Source organism: Rhinolophus sinicus, linkage group LG06 (genome assembly GCF_036562045.2).
Source record: "Rhinolophus sinicus isolate RSC01 linkage group LG06, ASM3656204v1, whole genome shotgun sequence".
Taxonomy (NCBI): domain Eukaryota; kingdom Metazoa; phylum Chordata; class Mammalia; order Chiroptera; family Rhinolophidae; genus Rhinolophus; species Rhinolophus sinicus.
Window position 1 is genome coordinate 10,890,502 of NC_133756.1, and position 27,583 is coordinate 10,918,084.

At 40.7% G+C, this 27,583-nt stretch overlaps 1 protein-coding gene and 1 pseudogene across 8 annotated transcripts; one reads left to right on the forward strand and one right to left on the reverse strand.

The window, feature by feature from the left end:
• Window positions 1-3,028: 3,028 nt before the first annotated feature.
• Window positions 3,029-3,105, forward strand: LOC141572616 (small nucleolar RNA U3; annotated as a pseudogene).
• Window positions 3,106-6,196: 3,091 nt separating this feature from the next.
• On the reverse strand, window positions 6,197-25,335 carry MEAF6 (MYST/Esa1 associated factor 6). Of its 8 annotated transcripts, none has more exons than XR_012497144.1 (9): window positions 25,176-25,335; window positions 23,884-23,999; window positions 21,498-21,585; window positions 21,306-21,351; window positions 17,581-17,627; window positions 12,836-13,028; window positions 9,314-9,343; window positions 8,496-8,529; window positions 6,197-7,748 (listed from the first exon to the last, which is right to left on the reverse strand). XR_012497144.1 is itself a non-coding variant. In XM_074334408.1 (8 exons), exons 1-8 carry the CDS (start codon window positions 25,263-25,265, stop codon window positions 7,740-7,742), a joined length of 606 nt encoding a protein of 201 aa, XP_074190509.1. In that variant the 5' UTR covers window positions 25,266-25,333; the 3' UTR covers window positions 6,197-7,739. The 8 variants fall into 8 exon arrangements, 2 of the variants coding, with proteins under 2 accessions (XP_074190509.1, XP_074190510.1); XR_012497142.1 differs by lacking the exon at window positions 17,581-17,627 and adding an exon at window positions 9,151-9,208 and having other exon boundaries at window positions 25,176-25,333; XR_012497143.1 differs by lacking the exons at window positions 9,314-9,343; window positions 17,581-17,627 and adding an exon at window positions 9,151-9,208 and having other exon boundaries at window positions 25,176-25,333.
• Window positions 25,336-27,583: the final 2,248 nt, after the last annotated feature.

A 27,583-nucleotide genomic window follows, 5' to 3' on the forward strand; every position in this document is an offset into this window, starting at 1 on the left:
GGCCCAATGCCCAGGATATTTCTTTCCCATGACTTGGGTTTTAACTGTGAAGCTCTCCCCACGACCTCTTGCCCTACTCTCTGAAGCACCTTTATGAAGGGGGCCTCAGTGTCCCTACCTGTAAAAGGGACACAATGATCCCTGGGTCTCTCTAGATTTGACAAAAGGGTATCTCAGTTCTTGAGATGGCAGCATGAGAGAAAGAAGGCCTGGGTTCAAGTCCCTCTCCTTGGCTGTGTGGCCCTGGGGAACTGCCCTCCCCTCCCCAAGCCTCAGCTTCCTGGCCTGCCTCTTAAGACAGCTTGTAAGGTTCACATGGGCTCAGGCTGGTGTGAAGGAGAGAGTGGCAGGGCCTGGACAGTGATCCTGAGGCAGAAGCTGAGGCTGAGGCACTGGAGGGGGTCAAACTTGGGTAGCTGCCCTGTGTGCTATTTCCTCCTCTAGTTTTCCTGGTTCCAGGAGCTCAGAAGCTGACGGGGAAACCAATGAGTATGCAAATTCCCGCTTTGTTGGGAAATGGTCCCGGGGAGCTCACAGAGGATGGCCTCCTGCCAGTCCTTCCCTGAACCCCCACAGGCCCCACCCTGGGGCTCTCACCCTGGGCCTGACCCTGAGTTTTCTTGCAAGTTGTCTCACACACAGGTTAACCCCGCCTGGGGAGGAGGATGCCTGTGGAGACCTCAGCCTCCTTGGCAGAGAATGAACTGGCCTACAATGGGATGAAATTCCCGGTCCTGGGTGTCCCCACCCACTTCACCAGCCTGAGGAAAATCCAGCAGTCTCTAAAAATCTAGGGACCTAAAATAGGAGCAGGAGAGCTTTAGGGCTTCAAGGGGAGCACCTCTCCCAGGGCCTTCCAGTGCTGCTAACACCCCAAACATGGCTAATCTCCTGCAGGGTAGTGTGGGGGAGTGGCTGCGAAGAGGTCACCGCTCACCACTGCAGCTGCCACTTCCTCCCTCTTCCTACCAGCCCACCTCCCCCATGTCTCCTGGAAAAGCCAGAGTCTGTCTCCCCAACACAGAAGGGGAAGACTCCTGCATGAAGGAAGTGCTGGGCAGGTCTCTGTCGGAGACAGAGTGAGTGAGCAACAGAAAAACGGGGATTCAATGGGCTACAAATCTAGGAGAAGGGGGTCCTGCCAGCCACCTGAGCTCTGGACCCAGCTGGTCCTCAGGGCTCATGCCCCCAAAGGCAGGCCAAGGGTTAGTTAGTACTTTTGCCCCACAGTTTCTCAAACTTCTGGCTCATTTTTTCCCCCTAGAACATAGCAGAGTGGGTGGAGTAGAGGGCAGTGAGTAAGAGCCTGTTCTGGGGACCTCCTAGTTCATGGGAAGGGTGTGGGAGATTTGGCTGAAAGAGACAGGAAGTAGGGCCCTACAATTAAGGAAACCCAAGCCATCCCAGGCCATGGTATGTAAATCCTTCCAGCTAGTTCCTGGAGGGGGAGTAGGCACCAAGCTGTCATCCTGGGGTGTGGCCTCTTGAAGCCCAACTCAAGGCAGCTGCTGGCAATCTTAAACTACTCACTCATTTAAGAAATGGCTGCAAAACTAGGTGGGAGAAAAGGATCAGGCAACCCCACCCCCACCTCTACTGAGCTGGGCATGGTGCTGGAAGGACAGGTCACTGGAAAAGAGCCCAAAGGCTCTGATTCTGGCTGCTCTCCAAAGAGCCTAGCAAAGGCTAGGGCCATCCTGGTGCTCTACCTGCCACCTGCTGGCTCCTACTGGTATGACTGCCTACGGACCAGGGGGCCAGCTTAGCCACCCAAGCCACCAGCACTGGCCTGAACAAAGGGCCTAAAGGATCTTCAGCAGGATCTGAAAACAATAAAGAGAATAATATGGAAAGTAAGTTCAAGTTCAAAGGCAAAAACATGGAATTCTTAATGGCATCCTGCAGCTCTACCCTGGAAAGCAGCACCAGAGGTCACAGTCAAGGCACCTACAAAATTTAAAGCTATAGAAAATGCCAACTGTTCTGAGTAACAAATTACCCAAGTAAAATTCTCCTTCCATCACCATATAGTTGACCCCCTTTTCCCTCTTCTACCATCCCCTTCCCTCTTACCTCTGGTAACCAGTAAATTGTTGTCTGTGTCTATGAGTTTTTGTTTGTCTTGTTCCTTTGCTGCTTTCAGTTTTACATCCCACATATGAGTGAAGTCATATGGTTCTCGACTTTTTCTGTTGGATTTATTTCGCTTAGCATGATAATCTCAGGATCCATCCATGTTGAAGTGACTCTGGGCGGTGAACACACAATGCAATATACAGATGATGTAGTATAGAATGGTACACGTGAAACCTATGTAATTTTACTAACCAATGTCACCCAATAAATTTAATTAAAATGTTTAAAAAGAAACTTTTGAATTACAAAAAAAAAAGCAATGTAAAAAGTCATTCCAACAAATAGGACTATGTAAAATAAAAAGGGTAAACATCAATGGAAAAAAATTCTCAAGAACTGAAGGAACAAGAAAGGAAAAGAAGAAAACTACAAGCATTCGTTTTTAACAAATGATCTGGAAGATGAAGTTACAATGAGATCTGTGTGTTTTAATCCTTTGACACACAACCTTTGGCTCAGCAATCACACTGCTAAGAATTTATCCTACAAGTACTTCACATACTTGCAAAATGAGGTGTGTAAAACACGAGTCTGAAACCGCGAAAGATGGCAAATAACTGTAACGTCATCAGTAGAGGACTGGTTAAATACATTTTGGTATACACATGCAATGGAATATTAAGTAGCCAATAGAAACAATGAGGCAGCTGCTATGACAGAACATTCTCGAAGCTGTACTGCTAGATGAAAAAAACCAAGGTTCTATCAGTGCACGTCGTACACTACCATTTTTGTGAGACACATGTACGTGTGCATATTGCTCACATATGTACCAAGTTCCTCTGGAAGGATACACAAGAAACTGTCTCTGGGAAGGACAGCTGGTAGCTGAGACAGGTGGACTGACGTTTCGTTGACTCAATTCAGTACCGTTTGAATGCCTGCCATTTGAAAGACTATACTTTCAGGGATCATTTCTATAGTTTGTTACTAGAGAAGTTTCTCTGAACGTTTAGAGTACCTGACTGTATGCCATTTGTATTGCTCGTTTAAATTAAAATTGTAAAGGCCCCTTGGAGAACAGAAGTAAGTTATGGGGGTGCAGGTGGGGATCTGGGGCGGGTTGTACTGTCCTGGGGGTCTCTAGTTTATTCTTGTACACGAATAGTAAAACCTTGGAGCATATATACCTCTACTATGCGTATGTGGTTAAACTGTGATGACTGTCATTTTTGAAGATCAAAATGGTTGAATATCAACAATTGCTTGTAGTTCAACCTTTCATTCATAAATCATCTACATGTACTAATAAACTAACATTTAAGTATAGTTTATAACACACTCAAAGTGAGGAACCGAATAAGGTTGAGCCTGAAAGTAAATATAAATCAAAGTCTTGATATATTCTTCCCACCGCCCATGAGCCCCCCTCCAAACCCTCCCCACTGGGGACGACTGCCCTACAAAGTGAGGGTCAGAATCAACTCCACCACAGCCCAGCTCAGTGGTGAAAACTTCTACTCTACAGAAGCAGTTTTGCAAAGTGAAAACTGTTTCAAATTGTAAATCTTAGTGCTTATAAAATTCAGACGTGATAACATTAATTTAGATTAACACAGGAATGAGTCCCAATCCCTTCTTTTCATTATCTCTGCATCTTCCGCACACATCAATTTCCCAGGCACTGACTATGTCACCAACCTGGGAGAAGTAAATGTGTACAAAGCAGCATGATCTGCTCTCTCCACACCGCAGCCAAACCAGAGCACTGCCCCGGGGTTGGGCTTCACGTGTGAATTGTTAGTGTAATAATGCCTCAGTAATTTGGAGTAAGGTTGAAGGACAGAGAAATCAGAAAAGCAAAAACTAGGTCATAGTCTATTTCAAAACAGCATACTTACTGCTTTCAAGCTCAGGCATTTCACACTTGCCTGGTTCCCTTATTTATTGCGTAGGTCAGGATGTCAAGAATGCTGCTTATAGAGTACTTAGGTCACCGCAGCACACAAAGACTCAAGCTTGGAGTAATAATTCTGGTGCCTGCTTCCTACTCTTTCAAAGCAAGGGATTTTTTTCTAAGCAGAAAGTATAAAGTCAGTTGTGGGGAGACTGTTTAACAGCAGAGACCATTTCTCAATGGGTATCACAGACAAAGCTGGTGCCAGCCAGTGTGGGGGGAGACATTTGTTCCAAGAAGGGAGAGATTCAGTTAGCAACTTGATGGGATTATAACCATGTCTTGGTCTTCCTGCAGTTCTGTTACTGGTATTTTTGATCAATTCCTTAGAGCACTCGAGCCCAAAATGTGTATTGCGACTTTGAAAGTCCATGCTCTCATCCCAGTGGCCCTGTCCAAATTCATGCTGCCTCCCTTCAGTCCCCCACCCTGGCCCTATGGAAAACCATCTTTTACTTTGTCGATTGTTCCTGCAAAGTTGCTGTAGGCAACTTATAGGGTCTGAGGGTGTTTAGAATATTGAGTTTGAATAAACTATTTCCTCAGCCCCCTGGGAGAGCATACTTGAGACTTGCCAGGAAGCTTGGTACAGACACCACCTTCCCAAGATAAGACATAAAACGTTAACTACAGTGTCTGGACTTGTTTTTAATGTCTTAAAACTACCAAAAGGAGCAAAGGACAACCTATTTCTATCTAAGAGTTGAGAAGGCTAAAGTACAGAAAACCAAGTTTGCCCAGATGGCAGAAATCCACCAGCATGACTGCCCTCAGCGCCCCCTGCCCTCTTGTCCCTCTGGATTACAGGACAGGGAAGAAGGGAGTCATCTTGCAATTTGGCTCTCGTTCTTTAAGCCGATTCATTTTCTGTCCCTCAGACCTGAAGCAAAGTACTATTCTAAACCCAGCTAACATGGTGAAGCCATGGCCAGGAGGAGGCATCTTCTGGGTGGTCCTGGCAGTCGTGCCAGTTCAGAGGTCGCTGGTGGGGGCTGCTAAGATGGGATATCGTAGGCCACCCAGCAGACTACCTCTCCCAAACCTTACAGATGGGTGCTCGGAAGGCATCTGCCACCTAAGTGACTGTGTCCTCCTGGGGTAGCACCTTTGTTCTTTTCATCAATCACTTGATCAAAGTCATTACCTTACCTCCTTTTAAAGTCAGGCAAACATAGTTTATAATGGAGGTTACAAGTATCACAAGCATGGTAGGCAGGCAGCCCTTGGTGCCTCTTTCTAAACCACCCCAGTGCAGAGAATCTAAGCGATCTCTCCGGACTTGAAAAATCTCCAGTACACCTGGGCAACTTATAGGAAAACTGGGAGGTTCCCATAATCAGTGATTAAACTTTGTAGAGAAAGTAAGTATAAAGCAAGCAGCACGACTCTGCAATCAATATACATGTGGGTATATTCATATATATATATACACACAGATATGCTTTTAAATAATATACTTTTTAAAGAGCAGTCCTACCCTACCTTTAGCAAATGTCAAACTATGAAAGTCAAATATTTTCAGGTTTGCCATATACTTCTGGCAGAGTTAAGGGAAGTGTAGGTATCCCACCCCCACCCCACCCCACCCCGGAAAAGGAGACAAACTGATAAGGATATAGACTGTTTCTGGTTTCCATTGTTACTTGTTGTTTTTTAAAATTTTTTTTTAATTGGGGAATATTGGGGAACAGTGTATTTCTCCAGGGCCCATCAGCTCCAAGTCATTGTCCTTCAATCTAGTTGTGGAGGATGCAGCTCATTGGCCCATGTGGGAATTGAACCAGTAACCCTGTTGTTCAGAGCTCGTGCTCTAACCAACTGAGCCATCTGGCCGCCCCCCCCCCCCCCTTTTTAAGGAACAACCTAAATATAAGAATCTATTTCCTTAAAAACCCTGACATTGGGGGCAGCTAGTTGGCTCAGTGCTTAGAGTACAGTGCTCATAATACCAAGGTCGCCGGTTTTATTCCCACATGGGCCAGTAAGCTGCGCCCCCCACAACCAGATTGAAAACAATAACTTAACATGGAGCTGATGAGCCCTGGAAAAACACAGTTCCCAAATATTCCCCAATAAAAAAAAAATCAAAAAAAAAACACAGAAAACCCTGACATTGGAGTTCTGCTACCAAAGACATAGCCAACGACACCTAAACAGCCAGAGTCCAAAACAAAACAAAGTTTATTTGAGAATAAGAGCGAAAGCTTCTGCACATCTGACAAGGTAGAATTGTTTTGATAATAGACATCACCCATATTCAGCTCTACCAATATCATCACAAATGGAACATATTTTTTCTAACAAAGATATGGGCATAAGTAAAGGACTATGACTAAATAGAGGCAAAGGAAAGGTAAGGCCCAAATCTTACCCCTTAGACTGCTTCACCACAGAGGCTTTCAATCACACCACCCAGTCTCCTAACGTAGTGGTTCTCAGCTCGGCTTCCTATCACAATCCCAGGGACTCTTTGAAAGGAAATTCCCTAACTAGATGGTACCCTAGTCAAGAGTCTCTGGGGGGTGGGACCCAGATAGCAGTAATTTTTTAAGCTGCCCCAGTAATTCCAATGTACAGTCAAGCTACCTTGACCACTGCTCCAGAAGCAGGGAACAATCACCAGCGAGTTCCTCGGCCCATCACGCCCATAAGAAAGGGGGACCTGTTGGGCACTGATGGTTCTCGTTGATCCTATCTTTCACCCTGTTCAAGAGTTCCATACGTTATCAGCTTTGAGCACAATTTTGAGGCTTTCCATATGCCTTAAAGATTTTAAGAGCAATATTTAATCAGGCAAATACCAGCAAAGAGAAAAAAGATGGAAAAAGAAATTTTCGTAAGGCATGATACAAATAAATAAATGAAAAAACAATCTCAGGTTTAAAAGTAAAGCATGAGAAATCAAAGCCTATGAAATTTTATTTATACAAAAAAATAAAAATATCTATTTTAAAAGGACTGATTAAAACTTAGTTTTTCACCTTTTCCTCTTCCTTGAATATGAAACTGCTTCCAACTCAGAAAGATTTAAGATAGGTAATTATTAAATAAACACTCTTTACCTTTCCCCTGCAACAAAACAAAGAGCCAAGTTCCTCATTTTATTTGTGGTCAACCAGATTACCTTCAGTTAAGAATATTGGCAACTCCACGAAACAGATTATCAGATATGTCAGCAGGAAGGTATGAGCTGTACAAAGGCATTACAAAAAAAGTCCCAAAAGAAAATAAGATGATAAAAACAACAATAGAAAAATGATAAAACACAAACAAAATAAGAAAATGCCAGGTATTTACAACCTCCCTCTGAAATGTAACCTGCGTTCTACTTTCAGCATAAAACAAAAGCAGAGACCATTTCTCAATGGGTATCACAGACAAAGCTGGTGCCAGCCAGTGTGGGGGGAGACATTTGTTCCAAGAAGGGAGAGATTCAGTTAGCAACTTGATGGGATTATAACCATGTCTTGGTCTTCCTGCAGTTCTGTTACTAAAAATGACACAAAGTAAATGATCCGATGTGGTCTTACGAAAACGACTTGTTTGTCACCACATTTCAGAACAAACTACTCAAGAGTCACAGGCACTGGGTCTGGGAAAGCAGAGGTGGATGGCCACACATTCAGGTGAGGGATGTTTATCTTTGTGAGGTCGGAGGAGGGAAGCAGGGCTCTACAGCCTGGAAGCTTCTGCACTAATGAGTCTTCTAATAGTCCTAAAGAGAGAAAACGAAGTCCCAATTAATTCACAGAAGAACGCTGGTTTGAACCTAAAGACAAACAAAATCTCATAAACAACTCTGCTAGGGGATTGTCCTGTAGCCAAAGATTCTCTCTTAAATGTAATGTACAGTGGTACCTCGGTTTTCGAACATCTCCATTGACGAACATTTCGGCTTACGAATGCCGTAAATTTTATGAATCTATGGTATCATTAGATTGTAAAATTCACGCTAAATTTGCAGTTTTAGGGGTTGATTTTAAAGGTATGGAACGGATTAACCCATTTTGCATTACTTTCTATGGGGAAACCGTACCTTGGGTTTCGAACGTTTCAGAACTCGGTCTTCCGGAATGGATTATGTTGGAAAACCGAGGTACTACTGTATGTTATTTCGTATCTGAAAATAGCCTGTCTTCTGAGTCCGCCAAGGGACTAAAAGACCAATTCTGCCTTCATTAGACATCCTGAGCTCACCAGTCAGGAAAAAAAGCTAGTATAACAATTCTTTATTTAATCAAAGAGAAGGTATCTTCAGTAAAAATGTGCGACTCCTTTCTCTCTCCAAAATATAAAAAAAAGTTAACACTTAAAAGTTGAAGTGGGTACAGATGGACACCCCAGATTTTAAAATGAGAGTCATGACCCCGGATTAGGAACATTCAAGCTCTGAAGACAAATACATTTTTCTAATCATCTCCAGAATTACCAGCCTCTCTAAAATGGTCCAGCTGATACTTACGGCTCGTGGTTTTTTGTTTAACTTCAGATCAATCCTGTATAGGAAAGATAAAAGATATTTGCATTTTAATTTACAGAAAGAGTCCAAGAATCAGCTACTGCATAGGGCATAAGCTATAATGAAGACTATTTGGTTAAGTAAAATCCACATTCTTCATTAGACTATGTCATATTTAGTTGTTTATCCAGTTATTAAGCAAGTATTTAAAACATGAGCAAATATTTTTGCCACAAGGCAAACTTAGATGACTCAAAAAGGAAATACATAGCAGTTATGAAAGCCATATAATTTTTAATAGTGATTCCAAAATTACACGTTAAAGAGATTGGATTAAAAGGGCATGCTCTACGTTAATGTGTTAGCTCTGTAACTACACCACTGAGAGTCACTGCGACACACAGTGATTACGAACAGGAAAGAGACTAGGAGTTTGTATTTCTGGGCATGAAACACAAAAGAAATTAAACAAATTTCAATTTTTAAATCTTTCCAAAGCAAAATATCAAGATCTTAAATTATTAAAATCCTTATGAAGCAAAGCCAGAAAATCAATTTAAATAAGAATTAAAGTAAAAGTTATCTATTTTAAAAGCAATTAAAATGCATAAAAGTGAAGTTTACTTAATTTTGCTGAAGTTATTAAATAAAATGTTACCTCCATCACGTTTTTCTGTTTTTAAAAAAAACTTCCCAGCCTAACCTAATATACATACCTACAATTAAACAGATAAACTATGGGTTAGAAAGGTCTCAAAAAGGCACATTGGTCTCTACACACTAAACAACACAGCACAAATACTAATTCAAATCAAACTTACTCAAAGTCATAATCAAACATGCCAGACGGGCTGAGGGGCAGCATTTGAAAGGAAGAAAGCAATAGAAATTAATATACTAATTGAATAAATTAGTCGATTAGCCACCCTAACAAGATTTGTAGAAACAAAATCAGCTTTAAGAATCTAAAGCCATAAAGTTTCAAACATCAAAGCACCAAAGATTTTGTGGTTGAGATTCCCTTCCCTCAATGGTTTTCATATCAGAAGAACAGACTATGAAAGGAAAAGTTATTGCATTAGAAATTAGATACCTGCAGGCCTTGTATTAGCGGTCAGATTCAGAGTTAGAACTTTGAAAATATTTCATTGTAATGACAAATAGAATTAGGGCATTAGAAGAAACAGAGAAAGAAGGGTTTAGTCATATAACAAAAGGTGCTTTGAAGACAGTACTAACAACTCAGCAAAACATACTTGCACTACAATAAAAGATAAAAACATTATACATTTTTTAAAACATTATACAATTTTTAAAAAGGAAACATTTTACAACTTTTAACTCCAGTTATATGTTCTACTCATGTCCAGGGATCATGGTACTCCTTTTCTACAGCATTCATTCTAGAAGCCAAGGGTCGAGTGAATAAACTTCAGTGATAGGTGAGTCTTGTTCCAGAAACTGCAGAGCCTGCCCTGGTGATGGCAGTTAACTGTTTATGTCAGGGCTACAGTTATGGAACACTCAAATCTGCTGCGCCCCTATGAAAACAAAGGAAAGTTGACACCCACAAGCACCTAAGCCTCGGGGATCTGGATGGGAGCAGTACGAGGAGGAGGCCATTTGGGGCCATCACTGCTGACAGACCATGTCTGGACAGACCTCTATAACAAACATGAACCTGGAGCATGACACCACCAGCTTCATAGGTGGCTCCAAAGCTTTTCAGATTATAGACAGGTGGTAAAACAACATGCAAATGTCTGTTTTTTCCTCCTAGCCAGTGTTTGCAAGAGTGAAGCTGGAAGAAAGAGGATACAGTAAGTGTACAAACCAGGAACTATCAAAAATTTAACTTTCAATCTTACTTAACTTTGTTCACAAATTAAAGTAGACTGTACCTACTTAATGAAAAATTTACAAACTATCTTAAAGAATTCTAGAGTTTGGTATAGTAGTTTATCTAAAAGAAAAGCTGTAAGTTATTATTTTAACTTTTTTCTTTAAAGATACTGGGACTTAATCATTCAGATATGTAAAATATAAAAACTCAGAACAGCATTTATGAATGCTAAAAATTAACTGATAAATTTTCATATTCCTGAAGAGAACAAATTCAAAAGTACTTCCTTTTTGCTAAGTACCATATGTATTTCCCCTTTGCTTTACTCACCACTAAACAGTGCCTGGCACATAGTAGTTACACACTTGATGAAATAATTTACTATTGGCTTTATCTGACTATATGGGGTGTGGCACGTTGGAGGAGAAACTAGTACTGGACTGGGTGCAAACTTAGAAATGTGTGCCAAGTGCTCCACCCTCAGCTCCACTCTGTCAGACCCACTAAGACATTAGCCAGGGGGCGAGGCGTCTGGGCCAGACACATTGCTTAACGAAAGGTGTCAGGAATCTGCTGAGACCCTTAACTGACTCCGGAGGTGCCATTCGGGCGCTCGGAACCTGTTTTCCCTAGGAAGAAGGTAAATCAGCTCCACTCTGCTCCCTTGGAGCAGGCGAGTACCTAAGACTAAGGGAGTAACCCAGCCTGATTAAACCAGGAAAATAGCCAAAGGATCCCGTTTCCCAAACAAAAAGCACTTATTTGTGAAAACAATAACTAACATCAAAGATCTTTATAAATCCTAGTAATTTTTCTGAAAGGAGTTAGCTTCCAGGGACAGGAGAGAAAAGGATAGGAAGAAGTGCTGTTCCTATGGAAATCTACTAGAAACCTGCAAGAAGTATGTTAAGTTTAACGCCTAATCCCATTTTATCACCAGGTCCCTATGGAAACCATAGCTATCTAGAGTCTATTTGTATCAGTAATGGGGAAAAACGGTCCCAGAGACTTTCATGGGACCCCCTACTCTAAACACTGTGAAACAGGGAAAACATCATTATTTTAAAATGACAGTGGAATAAATTTAAGAAAAGCAACACAGAACGTGACATTTAAGTATCCTGACAACTGAAAAACTATATTTTTAAGAGTATGGTTCTCTGCTACTGTTTATGATAAGCTAGCATCGGTCCTATCAGTGATCAAACAACATGTCGCCTTTACAAAAAAGAAAAGATACGTAATTTGTTCTATGTCTTACTGCACTTATGAGATTGGCATGATGATCTGTGGTTTGCAGAAAAATGCTAAGCAGCAGTCCTTAGTCACTGTTTGGAGGAAATACTAGGTCTGCAATCTAAAAGCTACCACCACCACCAAGAAAAAGTCCTAAACGAATAAAAGAATCCGTTGATGCCCAGGAGGCTTAAACCCGTTAGAGTTAATTCTGTGTTACCCCCAAGTGCCATGCCCATGGCACCAGCAATTCAATACCTTGGGTGCACGAAGGAATACCCCACATGTTTGTAAAGCAACCCACCCCGGAAGCACACCGGAGAACAGGGAACCCCACCCATCCCCTGCACGCCTCCTTTCACCTCCTCCGCACGCAGGCTCCCAAGAGGAGCGGAACAAAAGCTGCCTTATGGATACCTGGTTTCCATGCCTTCCAGAAGGCCTGAGGCCAGGGCAAGATTCCTTACTCTAGAAACTATGCATTATCCTCTCTGGGTGCAGCTGTATTTCCCATTATCAGAGTTAATAGGCAACTGCATTATTATACAAACCCCAAGCAGAGTGAATGCTAAAATCCTCTCTGGGTGACACCTGACCTCTCTGTCCACTGATGTCATTCCTAGCTCATTATGCACTGCAAAAAAACACAGTGGACAAACGTTAATCTAGGAAGGCACTCTTACGTCTTAGACTTTATGTTACTCCTCTGATATCTGAAATCAGCATATTGCAGATACATAAAAACAGAGAAATCACAAGCAACCATAGAACTTGTATTTGAAAAAAAAAAAAAAGGAATGTTAGTTCTCTGCATGCACAAGGGAATAGAGTAGGCAGGAATCAGAATTAAGAGCAAAGGACTTTATCCTACTTTGCAGCTTCCCAACATGGACGAGTGGCATTTTTCAAACACTATTACATAGGTTCTGCTTCTATTTCCCCTTTTCCACTTCTAAAAGGATTCCAAATTCACCATATTAAAGTTTTTATGGAATAAAATTCTTTTACACTAGAAACAGTGAGAAGTCTGTCCTTCTGCACGGTTACACTAATGTCTACCAATTCAGCCCTCAGACAAATTAGTCTGTTTCCTTTGGACCAATGGAACTTCTTCCCAATAGCAACAGAAGGACAGAACCAACCTTGAAGAATTTTTATTCTAGTAAAGTCCCTTCACAGCAACAGTCCTGGAAGCTTTGGGTGGATGGGGGTGGGTTGGGGGGTGGGGAGATACAGGGTGTGGGAGGTGGTCCCTGCCACTAACCTGTGCCGGTTTTTATTCTTTCGTTTTTTATGGCTGCTGTGATGACTCCCTGAGGAAGTAGAAGAAGCAGCCTTCTGAGGTTTCACTCCCTGCACAGAACCATCCAGTTCCTCAGGGTCTTCCTGGCTGGGCTCATTTTCCTGATTGTGGAAGTCTGGAGAAGTATCACTTTCTGTCCCACTTCCTGGTTCCCCTGGAAGGGATAAACACAAGCCCCCAGAAACATCATCAGTATTCTTCAGGCAATCTGTCTGTCAGTCAGGAGAGATGTTTTTGAGCACTAATGTATAGGAAACGACTATATTTCTATCCTCACTGACCATACCTTCTAACTGACAAGAAGATACATACAGACAAAGCATTAAAGCTAGCTGAGTTTCTGAAGAATGTGTAATTGGAAACAGTGAAACCAGAGGCAACAGATCTAAGGACTGCTGGGAGACGGGACCGTACAACCAGGATAACCTCAATGCATAAAGGTTATTTAAACACAGATTATATTAATGGGATTAACAATTATACAAGAAGCATTACCGAAAACAGTTCTTTGGGACAGGTGAGGGATGACCGTGGGAAAACTTCCTATAGCTGGTCCTGGTTCTTTCCCCAAAACCACACAGGAATCCTGTCTTTCTATCAAGAAAAGGGGCCCATGAGGAGAGCCCCATTACCTGAGTTACTCTGAGAAGTCTTAAGAATAGTTTTAAAAAACAGTAATCATACTCTTTAGCTGACACACAGTCCCAATTTTAAAACATCCTTTAGCTATATTAAACAAGCAAGTTCAAGAATTATTTGTATAAATATGTGTATATATATAAAGAATAATTACATATATTTTGGTAAATGCATAGTTTTTTCTTTCCTGAAAGAAAATTTCTTCAAACTGATAGGTAAGGCTGGGGTTAGACGTGCACTTTACTCCGCTGCTGAAGGCTCCTCAATATGTACATTATCTGCTTCCAAAATGGTTAAACGAGGACAGCAGGACCAGGGACCACTTTTCCTCTTTTGATGTTTTTGTATTTTAAACTGCTGGGAAGACTTCAAATTGAGTAGCACATGAATACGATTAGTGAAAGGAAGAGATGGTCCCCACAAAGCAAAAGAGAAACAGAACCAGATCTCAGAACTCATGAAACTATTGTTGAACACTTCATGAAAGCAACAGAAGAGGGAGCTCTAGAATTATGAGTCTAGAAAAAGTATATTGACCAATCCGGCCCTTCTGAAGTTCAAGAAAACGGATTTTATATAAAAATTTGCAAAAGAACTGCAAAACTTACCACATTGAACTACAGTAATCAAGACTGTGTGGTCCTTGCATGAGAACGGACATACAGATCCAGGGAAAAGAATTCAGAGTCCAGATATAAACTCTTAACATTTATGATCAATTGGTTTTCAACAAGGGTATACTGGCCAATCCATCCCTTCTAACATTGATGGGGCAATTCTATTAAAAGACACTGATGAGCAAAATGAACTATTTATTCACTTTGGGCCAGATGCTATGGGAGTATTGAGTAAATGGATGAGGTGGTCATATTCTGTAAGTTAAGCACACGTGCATACACACGTGTGCAAACACATACAAAACAGTGTAAATTGAGCCAAAGCCCTATGGAGAATCCACCTATGTTACCTCTAAAGAGGTTAACATCCCAGGCAGTAACCTATGTGCCAAAGTACTGATACGGATATTAAGTATCATGTGAGTCAGAGAAGAAAGAGTGTATTATGTAGGAAAAGCTTCATTGAAGGGGTGAAATTTAAACTGGACCTTGAAAAATGAGAAGCCAAAATAAGTGAAAAAAAATAGCGTAAGCAAAAGTGCAGAGGTGGGAAAACACAAGGTATATTTGGGACAAATGAATCAAACAACATCATTTGAACAGAGAGCTTGAGAAATAAGAGGTGAAATGGAATGACAGGTTAAGAGGACTCATAAATGTCAGATTAAGGGATTTCATCTAGGGAGACAGTATGAGGTGATGGTTAAGAGAAGTGACTTGTTGCTTAACCTTTCTGAGCCTGTTTCCCCATTTGTAAAACAAGAGTTATGTTTCTTTTATGTGTTGACTGTCTCTTATGGACCAGGCATTGGGCTACAGCAATATTCCCTGTTCTCAAGCTTTAAGGATTAAATGAGATCATGCAAATAAAGTGTTTGCTTAGTGTCCAGAACACAGTAAGTGTTCAAATCTCAATATCCTTGAGGTCAACAAGCATGCAAGTCAAATTCTAAACAAACAGTAAATACTATTTGCAGTAAAACAGTTGTTAGCAGGACATAACAAAGCGAAGCTATCAATCTCTGAATATACAAAAATCCATTGCATTCCTCTACACTAACAATGACATTTCAGAAAAAGAAATTTAAAAAAAAATTCCTTTTGCAATTGCACCAAAAAGAATTAAAACTTAACAAAGGATGTGTAGGACCTATACACTGAAAACTGCTTAAAACATTTTTAAAAGAAATTGAAGACACAAAGAAATGGAAACACATTCCGTGTTCATGGATTAGAAGAATCAACATAGTTAAAATAGCCGTATTACCCAAAGCAATATACAGATTTAATGCAATCCCCATCAAAATCCCAATGGCATCTTTTAAAGAAATAGAACAAAAAATCATCAGATTTGTTTGGAACCACAAAAGACCCCGAATAGCCAAAGCAATCTTAAGAAAAAAGAACAATACTGGAGGTATCACACTCCCTGACTTTAGCTTGTACTAAGGGCAACAATAATCAAAACAGCATAGTATTGGCAGAAAAACAGACACATAGACCAATGGAATAGAATTGAGAACCCAGAAATAAACCCACATAAATATGGACAGATAATTTTCAACAAAGGAGCCAAAAATATACAATGGAGAAAAGAAAGCCTCTTCAATAAATGATGCTGGGAAAACTAGAAAGCCACATGCAAAAGAATGAAAATAGACTGCTATCTGTCACCATGTACATAATTAACTCAAAATGGATCAAAGACCTAAACAAAGGACTTGAAACAATAAACTGCATAGAAGAAAATATATGTACTAAACTTATGGACCTTGGGTTCAAAGAGGATTTTATGAATTTGACCTCCAAGGCAAGGGAAGTAAAAGCTAAATTAAATGAATGGGACTATATCAAACTAAAAAGCTTCTGCACAGCAAAAGAAATCATCAACAAAACAAAGAGGCCACCAACTGAATGGAAGAAGATACTTGCAAACAATGCCTCCGATAAGGGGCTAATATCCAAAATATACAAGGAACTCATACAACTTCGACAACAAAAAGACAAACAATCCAATTAAAAAATGGGCAGAGGACATGAACAGAAACTTCTCCTAAGAAGACATACAAACAGCCAACAGATATATGAAAAAATGCTCAACTTCATTTGCTATTAGGGAAATGCAAATCAAAACCACTATGAGATATCTCACCTCACACCTGTTAGAATGGCTATCATCAACAAGACAAATAATGACAAGTGTTGGAGAGGCTGTGGATAGAAAGGACCCTCCTACACTGTTGGTGAGAATGTAAATTGGTGCAGCTGCTATGGAAAACAGTATGGAGGTTCTTCAAAAAATTAAGAATAGAATTACCATACAACCCAGCAATCCCTCTCCTAGGTATCTACCCCAAAAATCTGAAAACACTTATCTGTAAACATATATGTACTCTGGTGTTCACTGCAGCATTATTTACAGTAGCCAAGACATGGAAAGAACCAAAATGTTCTTCAATAGATGAATGGATAAAGAAGTGGTGGTATACATACAAAATGGAATACTACTCTGCCATAAGAAAAGATGAAATAGTGCCATTTGCAACAATATGGTGGATCTTGAAATCATTATGCTAAGTAAAATAAATCAGACAGAAAAAGCAGAGAACCATATGACTTCACTCACATATGGCATATAAAACTAAAGGCAAAAAACACACAAAAAACTAACTAAAGGCAACAAAGGAACAAGACAAGACTCATAGACAAACAACAGTTTAGTGGTTACCAGAGGGTAAGGGGAGAGGGAGGTGGTAGAAGAGGGTAAAGGTCAAATACATGGTGATGGAACGAGAACTGATTCTGGGTGGTGAACGCATAATGCAATATATAGATGATGTACTATAGAATTGCACACTTGAAACCTATGTAGTTTTGTTGACAATCATCACCCCAATAATTTTAATTAAAAGAAAAAACACTCCAAAAAACAAACAAACAAACAAAAAGAATCTCTGAATAGAGATTTACCCAACAATGACTACTGAGTTCTCTGTACAAATCCACAGTTTAGAATTATCGGGCTAGAAGTGGTTTATAAGAGGGTCTGGAGCTAGGGAGACTAGATTAAACACTGTTCAAACACAAAGTGAGACACAAAGTAAGAATAATTTTCTTCCTTGGCACATGGAAGCAGAAGAGGAGTGACAGCAAAAGGGGTGGGTGACAACATCTCAAAGTGCAGCAGCAAGTCAGCCAACCGAATGACACTGCCACTAGGGGAAGACATATGAGTTTGTTTCTCATTGACATAAAAGTGAGCAATTGATTTTTAGAGCAAAGAACATCAGGTTTTGATTAAGTTTAATACATCTTCAAATAAAATACTCTACTTATTAAAAGAAAGGAATAGCTTTTACATAGTGTCAATGCAATAACTTCTGAGCAGCACAAGTTTAAAGGAGCTAAGGAAGATACCCAGAGCAACAATTCATGCAGTCGTCTACTTACCCACTGGAATGACATAAATGTTGAGGAGAAATTTGGTTTGATGAAAGCTTCAGAGGAATCCAGTAAAATAAACAGTAGAGATCCGTTAAAGGAAACTGGATAAAATATGCCTGTTTTGTTTTTCTTTTAGTCTTTTAAAAAAAATATGCAATGCTTCACTAATTTGCATAAAATTCCCCTCTGGGGACCATGCGAATCCACTTTATCATTCCTTAGCCAAAGGAAACAAAAATTAATGCATTTTTTAGGAAATTTTTCAGAATGGTTTCAAAATAAAATGCTGAAAGTGCAAAATTCTAAAATTCTTGAGATCTAAGAATATGCAAGTCAAAATTCAAGAGAAAAGAATGTTCACGTCATTGCCACCAAAGATAAAAAACAGAAGTCATTCCAAAAGATTTGTTGTACAGAAATTCTGAGCCATTGAAGAGATTCTGTACAAAGGAAAAGAAATGAAAGGCAAAGTAGACCATTCCACTCATGGAATTAAAACTTCATTTGAATCACCTGGGTCATTTAGGGACACCCAAGCCTTGAACTTGGTCTAAAGAGGTCCGCGTACCTAGCAGAAGCAAACACAGGTCTTCTCTGGAAGACAGCACCTTCATCCTAACCCTCAACTTATTCTACAAATACTTTTAATAATAATGAGCAAGACACAAAGAAAACCAAGCACACAGGAAATTAGATTTCATGAGTAATGACCAGCAGAAAACAGTAGCAAAAACAAGTCCTTAAAGACTTCAGAAATTGAAATTATATACAGACTATAGAATGACTATGCTTATCATACTTAAAGAAATAAAAGACAAGTTTGAAAATAACTACAAAGAAAGCTATTGAAAAATTACATAACAATTTTTTAAATAATTAAGTAAAATTTTTGGAAATAAAAATGTAATAACAAAAGGTTTAAAATCAAGGGAAGGTTTAACAGCAAATCAGATTTAATTGAAAAGAGAATTAGGAACTGATAAGTCAGAAAAAAATTACTCATAATACAATACAGAGACAAAAGGATAGAAGATATAGAAGAGATAAGATAATGAAAGACTTAAAGGATAAAATGAGAAGGTTTAACATACATTTAACTCAAGTACCCAAAGGAGAGGAGAGAAAGCATAAAACAAATGTAGTATCTAAAAGGTAACAGCTGGGAATTTTCCAGAATTGATTTAAAAAAAAAACCAAAAACCAAAAAAAAACCCAGTTTCATGAAGTTCAGTGAAACCCAAGCCAGAAAAAAATTTAAAAAATAAAATCATACTTAAATACATTGCAGTTAACCGCAGAAAATCAAGACAAAAATATAATAAAGTCTTAAAAATAGCAGTGGGAAGTGGTAATAGAGGTGGTGAGATAAAATGCAACAGAATTACTTTAAAGGGGCTCTAACCATTTGAATTAATGAACTCCAGTATTTATGTAATACTCTATATTCTGCTTTATTCCAAAAAGAATTCAAGGCAGTTTACTGTGATTCGTATAATGAAATTCAATAAAACAAATTTAAAATGAGATATGTAAGGCAAAGACGAATAGAAAAGGAAAGTAAGCTGGATGCAATACTAAGATTCAGTCCTAAAATGCATGCTATAAATTCCAATTTGCTTTCTAGAGAGGAACCACAAATTTGGTTTTAAGCACTTTAGCAGTCAATTACAAGATTTTCAGTAAGAAACACCTAGTCAGTCAGGGAAAACTATTCCTAAAGGAGATGATAATTAGAATGATAGTAAACAACATTTGCAACATCCTCTTACAATAGACACATTTTACAAGACCAAACACAACTTTATACAGAAGGCCAAGGAACACCAATAGGAGGTATTACAGAGGTGAGGCTCAGCCCAGGAGGAAGATCTTAGAGTAATGGGCGGTCAGAAAATCCTTAATACATAATGGACTTGCCTCAGTCAAACTTCTAGTTTTAAGAGTCTTTTCCTAGGTGTAGCTATTCTATGTGAATAATTAGGTACAGAGCCATATACTAAACTATCTGATAAGCCAGGGGCAGGATAATAGGCTCTTGTGAAAACTGAGAAGTCAGGTATCATTCCTTCTCAACTCACAGGAGTGAGATCCAGAATGTTCCTTAACTGTCTTATTTACTGTACAAAGCAGATGAAATGCCTCTACATTCTAAAAGTGGCATTAATTGAAAAGAAATAAGATTTAACTGACAATCATAGCAAAACAGAAATCAAAAAGACTTGGTACAGCTGATTAGGTCGGCAGAAAAAAGTAAAGATGCCTCCAGGGGCGGCCAGTTAGCTCAGTTGGTTACAGCACGATGCTATTCACACCAGGGTTGCCATTTCGATCCCCGCACGGGCCAGTGCGAGCTGCGCCCTCCACAACTAGATTGAAACAACTACTTGACTTGGAGCTGATGGGTCCTGGAAGAACACACTTAAAATAAAAATTAAAAAAAAAGAAAAAAGAAAAAAGATGCCTACAAAGTTTTGAATGCGGGAGAAGTACCATAACAGAAAAATTGGGCAGACATGTGGTGAAGGAAATAAAACAGCTCGGTTTTAGACAAAATGTTCGGGTTGAAGTATCTGTGTGGAAATGTCTAGAAGGCATTTTTCTAGAATGTCCTAGAAATGTATGACTAACGCTCAGAAAAGGGTTAAGGATAGAGCTAAAAATTTAGAAATCTGTACCTAGAGATAATTGAAGTCACTGAGTAATTCTAATTTCCAAACTACCAAAATCGCTTTTCCTCAAACTACTGCCCCAATGCAAACAAAAGAACTGGATCCCACAACACGATATGCCACCTGAAAGAAGTACACAGCCACAATACAAAAGACAGGTTGTATTTCAAAGTGAACCAATACACAGGGACACAGAGTCTGACTCAGAAAGGTAAGTGTACAGGTCTATAGCCCATCACTAGAAATTAAAACAGAATTAGGCTATATGGCTTACATACAAAGAATGACAATTTCTCTACAAAGTAAATGCTACCTACACTCCACTATTATATTTAAGAATACACAGGTACATTCTATTTGCAGGATCAGAACTTCCTACGAATTATTAAATTGGGTATGTGGGGAATTTATTAGATTAACCTGAAATTTTCCATGATAAAATACTTAAACTTTAAAAAAATTCCCTACGACTTATTAGGAGTGAAGACATATCTTTATGTCTTTGAGCAGCTATCATCAACATACCTGTGATAGAAGAGGCAGGAAGGAAGGACATGATAATTTCTTTCTCATAAGAAAGACATGATTAAAGATATGCAAGAGAGTTACTAACTTCTAGAAAGACAAGAGTATAACAGATACAGTCTTCAGATACACAGCTGGATAGGAGTTAAAGATAGTTACTATGGTAGCTTCAAAATAAACTGATGAGAGGCCAGCCCAGTGGCTCAGGCGGTTGAGCTTTGTGCTCCTAACTCCGAAGGCTGCCGGTTCGATTCCCACATGGGCCAGTGGGCTCTCAACCACAAGGTTGCCAGTTCAACTCCTCACCTCCTGCAAGGGATGGTGGGCTGTGCCCCCTGCAACTAACAACGGCAACTGGACCTGGAGCTGAGCTGCACCCTCCACAACTAAGATTGAAAGGACAACAACTTGACTTGGAAAAAGGCCTACAAGTACACACTGTTCCCCAATAAAGTCCTATTCCCCTTCCCCAATAAAATCTTTAAAAAATAAATAAATAAAAAATAAACTGATGAAAAAGTAAAAACATAAACTTACTCTTTTCAATGAGCTGGTCCTGAACTCCTGCCAATGCACTTACTGCCTGAAGAAAAAAACCACGCGTTACTAGAAAGATTATCACAGACCTCAGGAGAGCACTCACAGACAGAAGGGAAAGAGAAAACTCAGAAATTTAACTGAGGGCTTCCCCAACAAAGGGCCACATAAAGATACCCCGACCTCACTTACGGCTGCTGAAGTAACTGAGGATTTACTGAAGAGCCGCTCAGCTTCCTTAAACTTCCGGTTCCTTCGATCATTTTTGCTATTGGAGTTTCTAAAACACACACAAGAATTCATGATAAGCACCAAGCTCGGTCTACGGTTCAAGTTGAAGCTGTCCCAGGGCAAATGTGAGAACTGTTTTTCATTACCTCCACACCACTCAGATTGACCAAAATAAGCTTTACACTGAATGCCTATGAAGACACAAATGTTTTCCAATGGAAGGTACTCCTCTGTGATACACGAGATGACTTCAGCGGGTTCATAATCATTTTCATTTTAATATGTAGTTAACGACTATTAAAAACAACTAGCAGACTATTGATATGAAGTGTCTCTGTTATGCAAACTTAATTTTTAAAATTTAAAGAAATAAACCAAGATTCCTTAGAGAAATGGCTGATAATTAGGTCTGAGACAATAAAAGGACATGACAGGAAAAGTGCTGAGACTAATAGGATCATATCAAAAGGACAAAGGCATCGGGTTGAGGAGGCTGCCTCTGGCCACATTCGGGATAAACTAAGCATTAAAAAGGATAACAACGGGTGTGTTGGCTTTGTGAAGTCACTGAGCTGTATATTTATGATTGTTGCACTTCTCTATCAATTTCAGTAAATTAATTTATACTAAAAAATAAAACCTCAACAGTAAAAAAGGGACAGCACTAGATCCCAACACCGATTTAAAAAAAAATAATTCATGAGTCTATAGTGATGCTAAAGAGGGACAGAGATAGAATGAAAGGGAGAGAAGATAAAAGGGGAAGGCTCTTCTTTCAGAATACCAGTAATAAATGTAAAAGGAACAGTAAAATTAGAACCACCATTTTGCAACCTCCAGTATAATAACTGATTCAGGTAGGAATCAACAATGTATAATAAAACCACTGAATAAAATTTGGGAGGAGCAATATATTCCCAGTCTAAAAGTATAAGCTCCAAAATTACTTGTCAATTACAAAGAGAAAAAATAAGCTTTCATAATGGAGAAATCATATCATCAAACTTAAGCAGCACCAATAATGGGACAATCTGACATTATGTGCCGCCTAATAAAATAAAGGTAAACAACAGGAGGTACACAAATCACTAATGCAACATTTCTGCCAAAAATGTTTAAAGGATCGCTCATGAAGTCACAATAAGAAAAATCTAGAATTGGGACAATCTACAAGACAATGTTGTAAACCACAACTTCACCAACAAAAAGGGTGGGAGACGCTCTTATTAAGAAACCAAAAAAACATCAATGCAACGAAAAACTTTGACTGGATCAAAACAAGGTAGCAAAGCATGTTGGGGACAATTAGGGAAATTTGAATAAACACTGCGTGTTAGAAGATACTATTAACGTAGTGCTAATTTTCTAGACATGATAACTGTGGTTAACTAAGAAAAATGTTCTTATTCTTAGGAGATAATTGCTGACATAATTAGGGACAATGTGTCATGATCTCGGCTTCTAACTTTTAAATGGTTTAGGAAAAAAAACAAACCCAAAGTATAGGGCAAAAGGGATACAACCACACAGGGGTAGAGTTAGGTAACAGATCTTTGTGGTGATGGAATAGTTTTGTATCTTGACTGCAGTGGTGGTTATAGGAATCTACACACAATGATAAAATGACAGAACTACATATACACATTGTACTCGTTAATTTCCTGGTTTTGATGTTGTACTATAGTTACATAAAAACGATCGGGGAAAACTGGGTGAAGGGTACATGGGACTTCTCTGTATTATTTTTATAATTTCTTACGTATCTATAATTATTTCAAAATTAAAAAAAAATGTTTTTAAAATGTAAATATAGGTATGTGTGTTTATATATATTATAGTGAGGAAAAGAGAAAAGAGCAAGAAAGCAAATGCAGCAAGTTAATCGGTGAATGCCGGTGAAGGGTTTCAAGTGTTCATGTACTATTCTTTCCATTTTTCTATAGATTTTAAAAATTTCAAAAAGTGTAGAAAGTTTTCAGGAATAATAGCACTAAATAAATAGTGGTAGGGTTGGCACACAGGTCTGGCAACTATTGTGAGGGTGGAACTCATGACGACTTAAAATGTGGAAGACACTAATAGAATGCTGTGGTGTAAGGTAGTATAGGCTGTATTTCATTTCAGCTTCACACATCCCTGTGCTATGGACCAGACCTTCCCTAGTCTATGGATGTAGGCTTTGTCTAGCATGACTCAGCGAGGCTGAGCCAGAGTGCAAAGTTCAAGCGCAAACCGCTTTCCACACTGCTTATTTCTGCCTCCCTGCAAAGTTGCCACCAATATACACAGCATTAAAAACAAGTATTAGTAGGTCACAGTACAAACACTACAGGCTTCTGACACTCACTTTTGATTGGTCAGATACCTATCCCAGCCACGAATAATATTGCCATACATCTGAGTGTCTTCCAGGTAGCTTCCTTCAAAAGCATAGATTTGTCTCTCCAAGTTTGCCAGTGTTTCCTGAGAGATGAAAAACAAGGAAACGGATAATGCCTTTTAAATGCAAATATTAAGTCGGACCAAACTGAAATCTTAATATTAGACTTAGAAACTCAAGCACAACTACACTAAACTACCCTTGTGGAGAGACAGATGGTATGGGAAGGGACAAGCTGTTTCAGACTAAGACAGTCTAGACCTGTCTTGTTGGATCCTTTTGAGAATAGAATGAAATATAGAGAGCCTGTCCCCTGAAAAATGTACACACATGCAAAATTTTGTATATACTTCAGAGGGTTCATGGAAACCCAGCTGTCAAAAACCCCAGCTCAGGCAGGCTCCACTCATAAAAGGCATTGCCAGTGGGGAGGGAAGGGGGAGCAGCCTTCCAGCGCCAAGTCGCTCCCCTCCCCGCAGGCTCAAAAAGGCTGCCTGCAATGGTCAGCCAGTTGCTATGGAAACATGGAAGGGCAGCTTCAGGTGAGATGAGCCTCCCAGGTGCCCAAGCCAAGACTCAGGGGGGGAGGGAGGGCTTAGCCACCAGGGTGCATGAGACCTTGGGTCACATTCCTATTCCCGAGATTGAATCCGCTCCCCTCGGCTGTCACCTTCTAGATATTCCCAAACACGTCACATCCCTGCCCATCAAAAATTCCATCCAATGGATCTACTCCTAGTTCCCAAAAGGACATGCGCCCCTCCATCCTCCAAAGACCAGACTGGATGACTGGGTCCCCCTTCCACAGCCGCCTCCTACCCCACCCCGCCAAAGCCCACAGGCAAGCCCGAACCAATCTCCTACAGCCCACCGATACGCCCGCCCCCAACACTCAAAGATTACGAACCCGCCCGCCCTCACCCACCGCCAAAGCTCACGGACACTGCCTTTCCGGGGCTCCCACACCTAAGCACCCCAGCCCCACGCGCCATCCTTCCTCCACGCCCCCCGCCCGCCTCGTCCCCCTCCCCCTTCTTCCTTCCTCTTCCTGGCTTCTCGCCCCGCCCTCGGGGCCCGGGCTCCCGCACCGCCAGGAAGCCGAGGCGCCGGCGAGCCGCGGAATGCGCAGCCCAGGCTCGGGCCGCCGGACTGTCGGCCGCCGCGCAGCGCCCGTAACGGCCTGGCGCGGCGGGGCTGGGGCCTGGAGGTGGGGGCAGGCGCGGATCCTCCACCGTGCGTCCCCGATGCTAGCCCCTCACCGCCAGCTCCTGCTTCCTCTTCACGAGCTCCGCCAGCTCCCGCCGGGTGTCCGGGATCTGCGGCGGTGCCGCCTTGTTGTGCATCGCCATGTTGGGCTGAGGCGGCAGCGGCGGCGCCGGCTTGTGGGGGCGGTCCCTGCCCGCCGCCGCCCGCCAGGGGGCGCCCGCGCCGCACTGCGCCTGCGCTCGCGGCTTCCGGAGACGCGGGCCTGGCGGCGCTCTGGGCCTCGGTCCCGCGCGCGCCTCACCTGGAGGCCGGCGGTGATGGGCGCTCTGCTAGTCTTGGTACTACAGGCGTTTCTGCCCCTCATGGACGGCTGACGTTTCCAGGCACTGCAAATTCACCGTGCCAAAACCAGACTCCTCCTAAGTCACGTCAGTGAATGATTTAAACTGCCCGCCGAATTGCCCAATTCAAAAACCTGGGTCTCATCCTCATTCCTTCACCCCTTAATCCCATACAAAACGAAGTCCCCTGGGCCCTGGAAGAGCCCGCAAATCCATTTGCTTTTGTTTGCCATCTCCCTCGGTCATCCCGGCCTTCCCTATTTTTGGCTACATTATTCCAACAGATTCCTGTTTCCACACTTAAACTGCATTTAATCTCTTATCCACAGTGGTGCCAGGATAACTTGTTTTTGGAAAATGAATGTATCGCTCGCCTGGTTTCAACATTTCAGTGGCTTCTCATTGCCCTTTAGAGAGACAAGTACTGTATGTGTGGTGGTTAAGGACGAAAACCGAAAACCGGAGCCAGAACTACCTTGTTCAAAATCCGACCTTAGCGTCCACTGATACGCTGAGCCACCTTGGGCAAGTAACCAAATTTCACTGTCTCAACTTCCTTATCTCTAAAATGGAGGTAATAATAGTACCTACTTAATACAATTGCTGTGAGGAGTAAATCACTTTATGTCTGTAAGGGGCTTAGCAAGTAATAAGGACTACGTGAGTGTTAGCTTTATTCATTAAGTGCAGTCTCCTTAACTTTGTTTTCACTTGGCCCCTGCTGCTCCAATTTTCAGTTATGTAAATTTCACTATCGTTAATCTCGATAGGATTTTTTTTCTTCTTTTTTCTCTTTCCTTTCTCCTTCCTTTCTCCTTCCTTTCTGCCTTCTTTCCTTCTTTCCTTCCTTCCTTCCTTCCCCCCTTCCTTCCTTTTCCCCTTACTTGGAAGTCTTTGGGTTTCTACAATCTATAGTTTGGTATCTTTCACCAGTTCTGGGAAATTCTCAGCTTTTTTTCTTCAGATAATGCCTCTGCCTCATTTTCTCTCTCCTTCTAGATGAAACATAATAATCCTTCAATTTTTTTTACCCACTATCTTTTTTGTCTCTCTCTGCTACAGTCTGGATTTCTTTTGTGTGTTGATCTTGTAACCTGGGATCTTGCTGAACTCCCTTATTGGTTTCAGGAGGTGTTTTTGTAGATTCCTTGGGATGTTTTACATAGATAATCATTTCCTCTTCAAATTGGCAGTTTTATTTTTTCTTTTCCACCCTGTATGCTTTTTATTTCCTTTCCTTTCCTTACTGTGCTGGCTGGGACTTCCAGTTCTATGTTGAATAAGAGTGGTCAGAGGGGACATCCTTGACTTTTCTCTGTCTTAGGAAAGTAGTGTCTTTCACCAGCAAGTATGATGTTAGCTGTAAGGTTTTGGTAGATGCTCTTTATCGAGTTGAGAAATTCGCCTCTATTCCTGGTTTACTGACAGTTTTTATTATGAATGGTATTGAATTTTGTCAGATTCTTTTCCTGTACTAATTGACATGATTGTGATATTTCTTCCCTATCCTCTTGGTATAGTGGATTACACAGATTCATTTCCAAGTGTTGAACCAGCCTTGCATATTTGGAATAAACCCCACTTGGCCATGTTGTGTAATTCTTTTTATATATTGCTAGATTCAATTTGCTGATATTCTACTGAGGATTTTTGTGGCTAAGTGCATGGGGTATTGGTGTGTAGGGTTTGTACTTTCCTGTCTGACTTTGGTATCAAAATAATAACGGCCTTCTAAAATGAGTTGGGAGGTATTTCCTGTTTTTCTAATTTCTAGAAAAGAAGGTACACAATGGTGCTAATTCTTCTTGTAATGTTTGGTAGAATTCTTCCACCATTTGGGTGTGGCTATTTCTTTTCAGCTTTTTAATTACAAGTTCAATTTCTTTAATATCTGTACGACTATTCAGATAATCTACTTCCTATCAGGTAAATGTTGGTAGTTTATGGTTTTTGAAGAATTGGTCCATTTCATCTAGCGGCTCAGGCTGGCTGCCCACCACTCATGGCAGCCTGCGGCAGCTCATGGCAGCCCAGCTCCAGGGAGAGCTGTTGTTCACAATCTTAGCTGTAGAGGGCGCAGCTTACTGGCCCATGTGGGAATCAAACCAGTGACCTCGGCA

Excerpts from the sequence above, each read along its gene's own strand:
- MEAF6 (XM_074334408.1), bottom strand. The coding sequence starts at position 25,265 with ATGGCGATGCACAACAAGGCGGCACCGCCGCAGATCCCGGACACCCGG. Across the intron at positions 24,000-25,175 it reads AGAGGAAGCAGGAGCTGGCG|GAAACACTGGCAAACTTGGA; the intron begins GTGAGGGGCTAG and ends TTCATCTCTCAG. Across the intron at positions 21,352-21,497 it reads CCTCAGTTACTTCAGCAGCC|GCAGTAAGTGCATTGGCAGG; the intron begins GTAAGTGAGGTC and ends TTTTTTCTTCAG.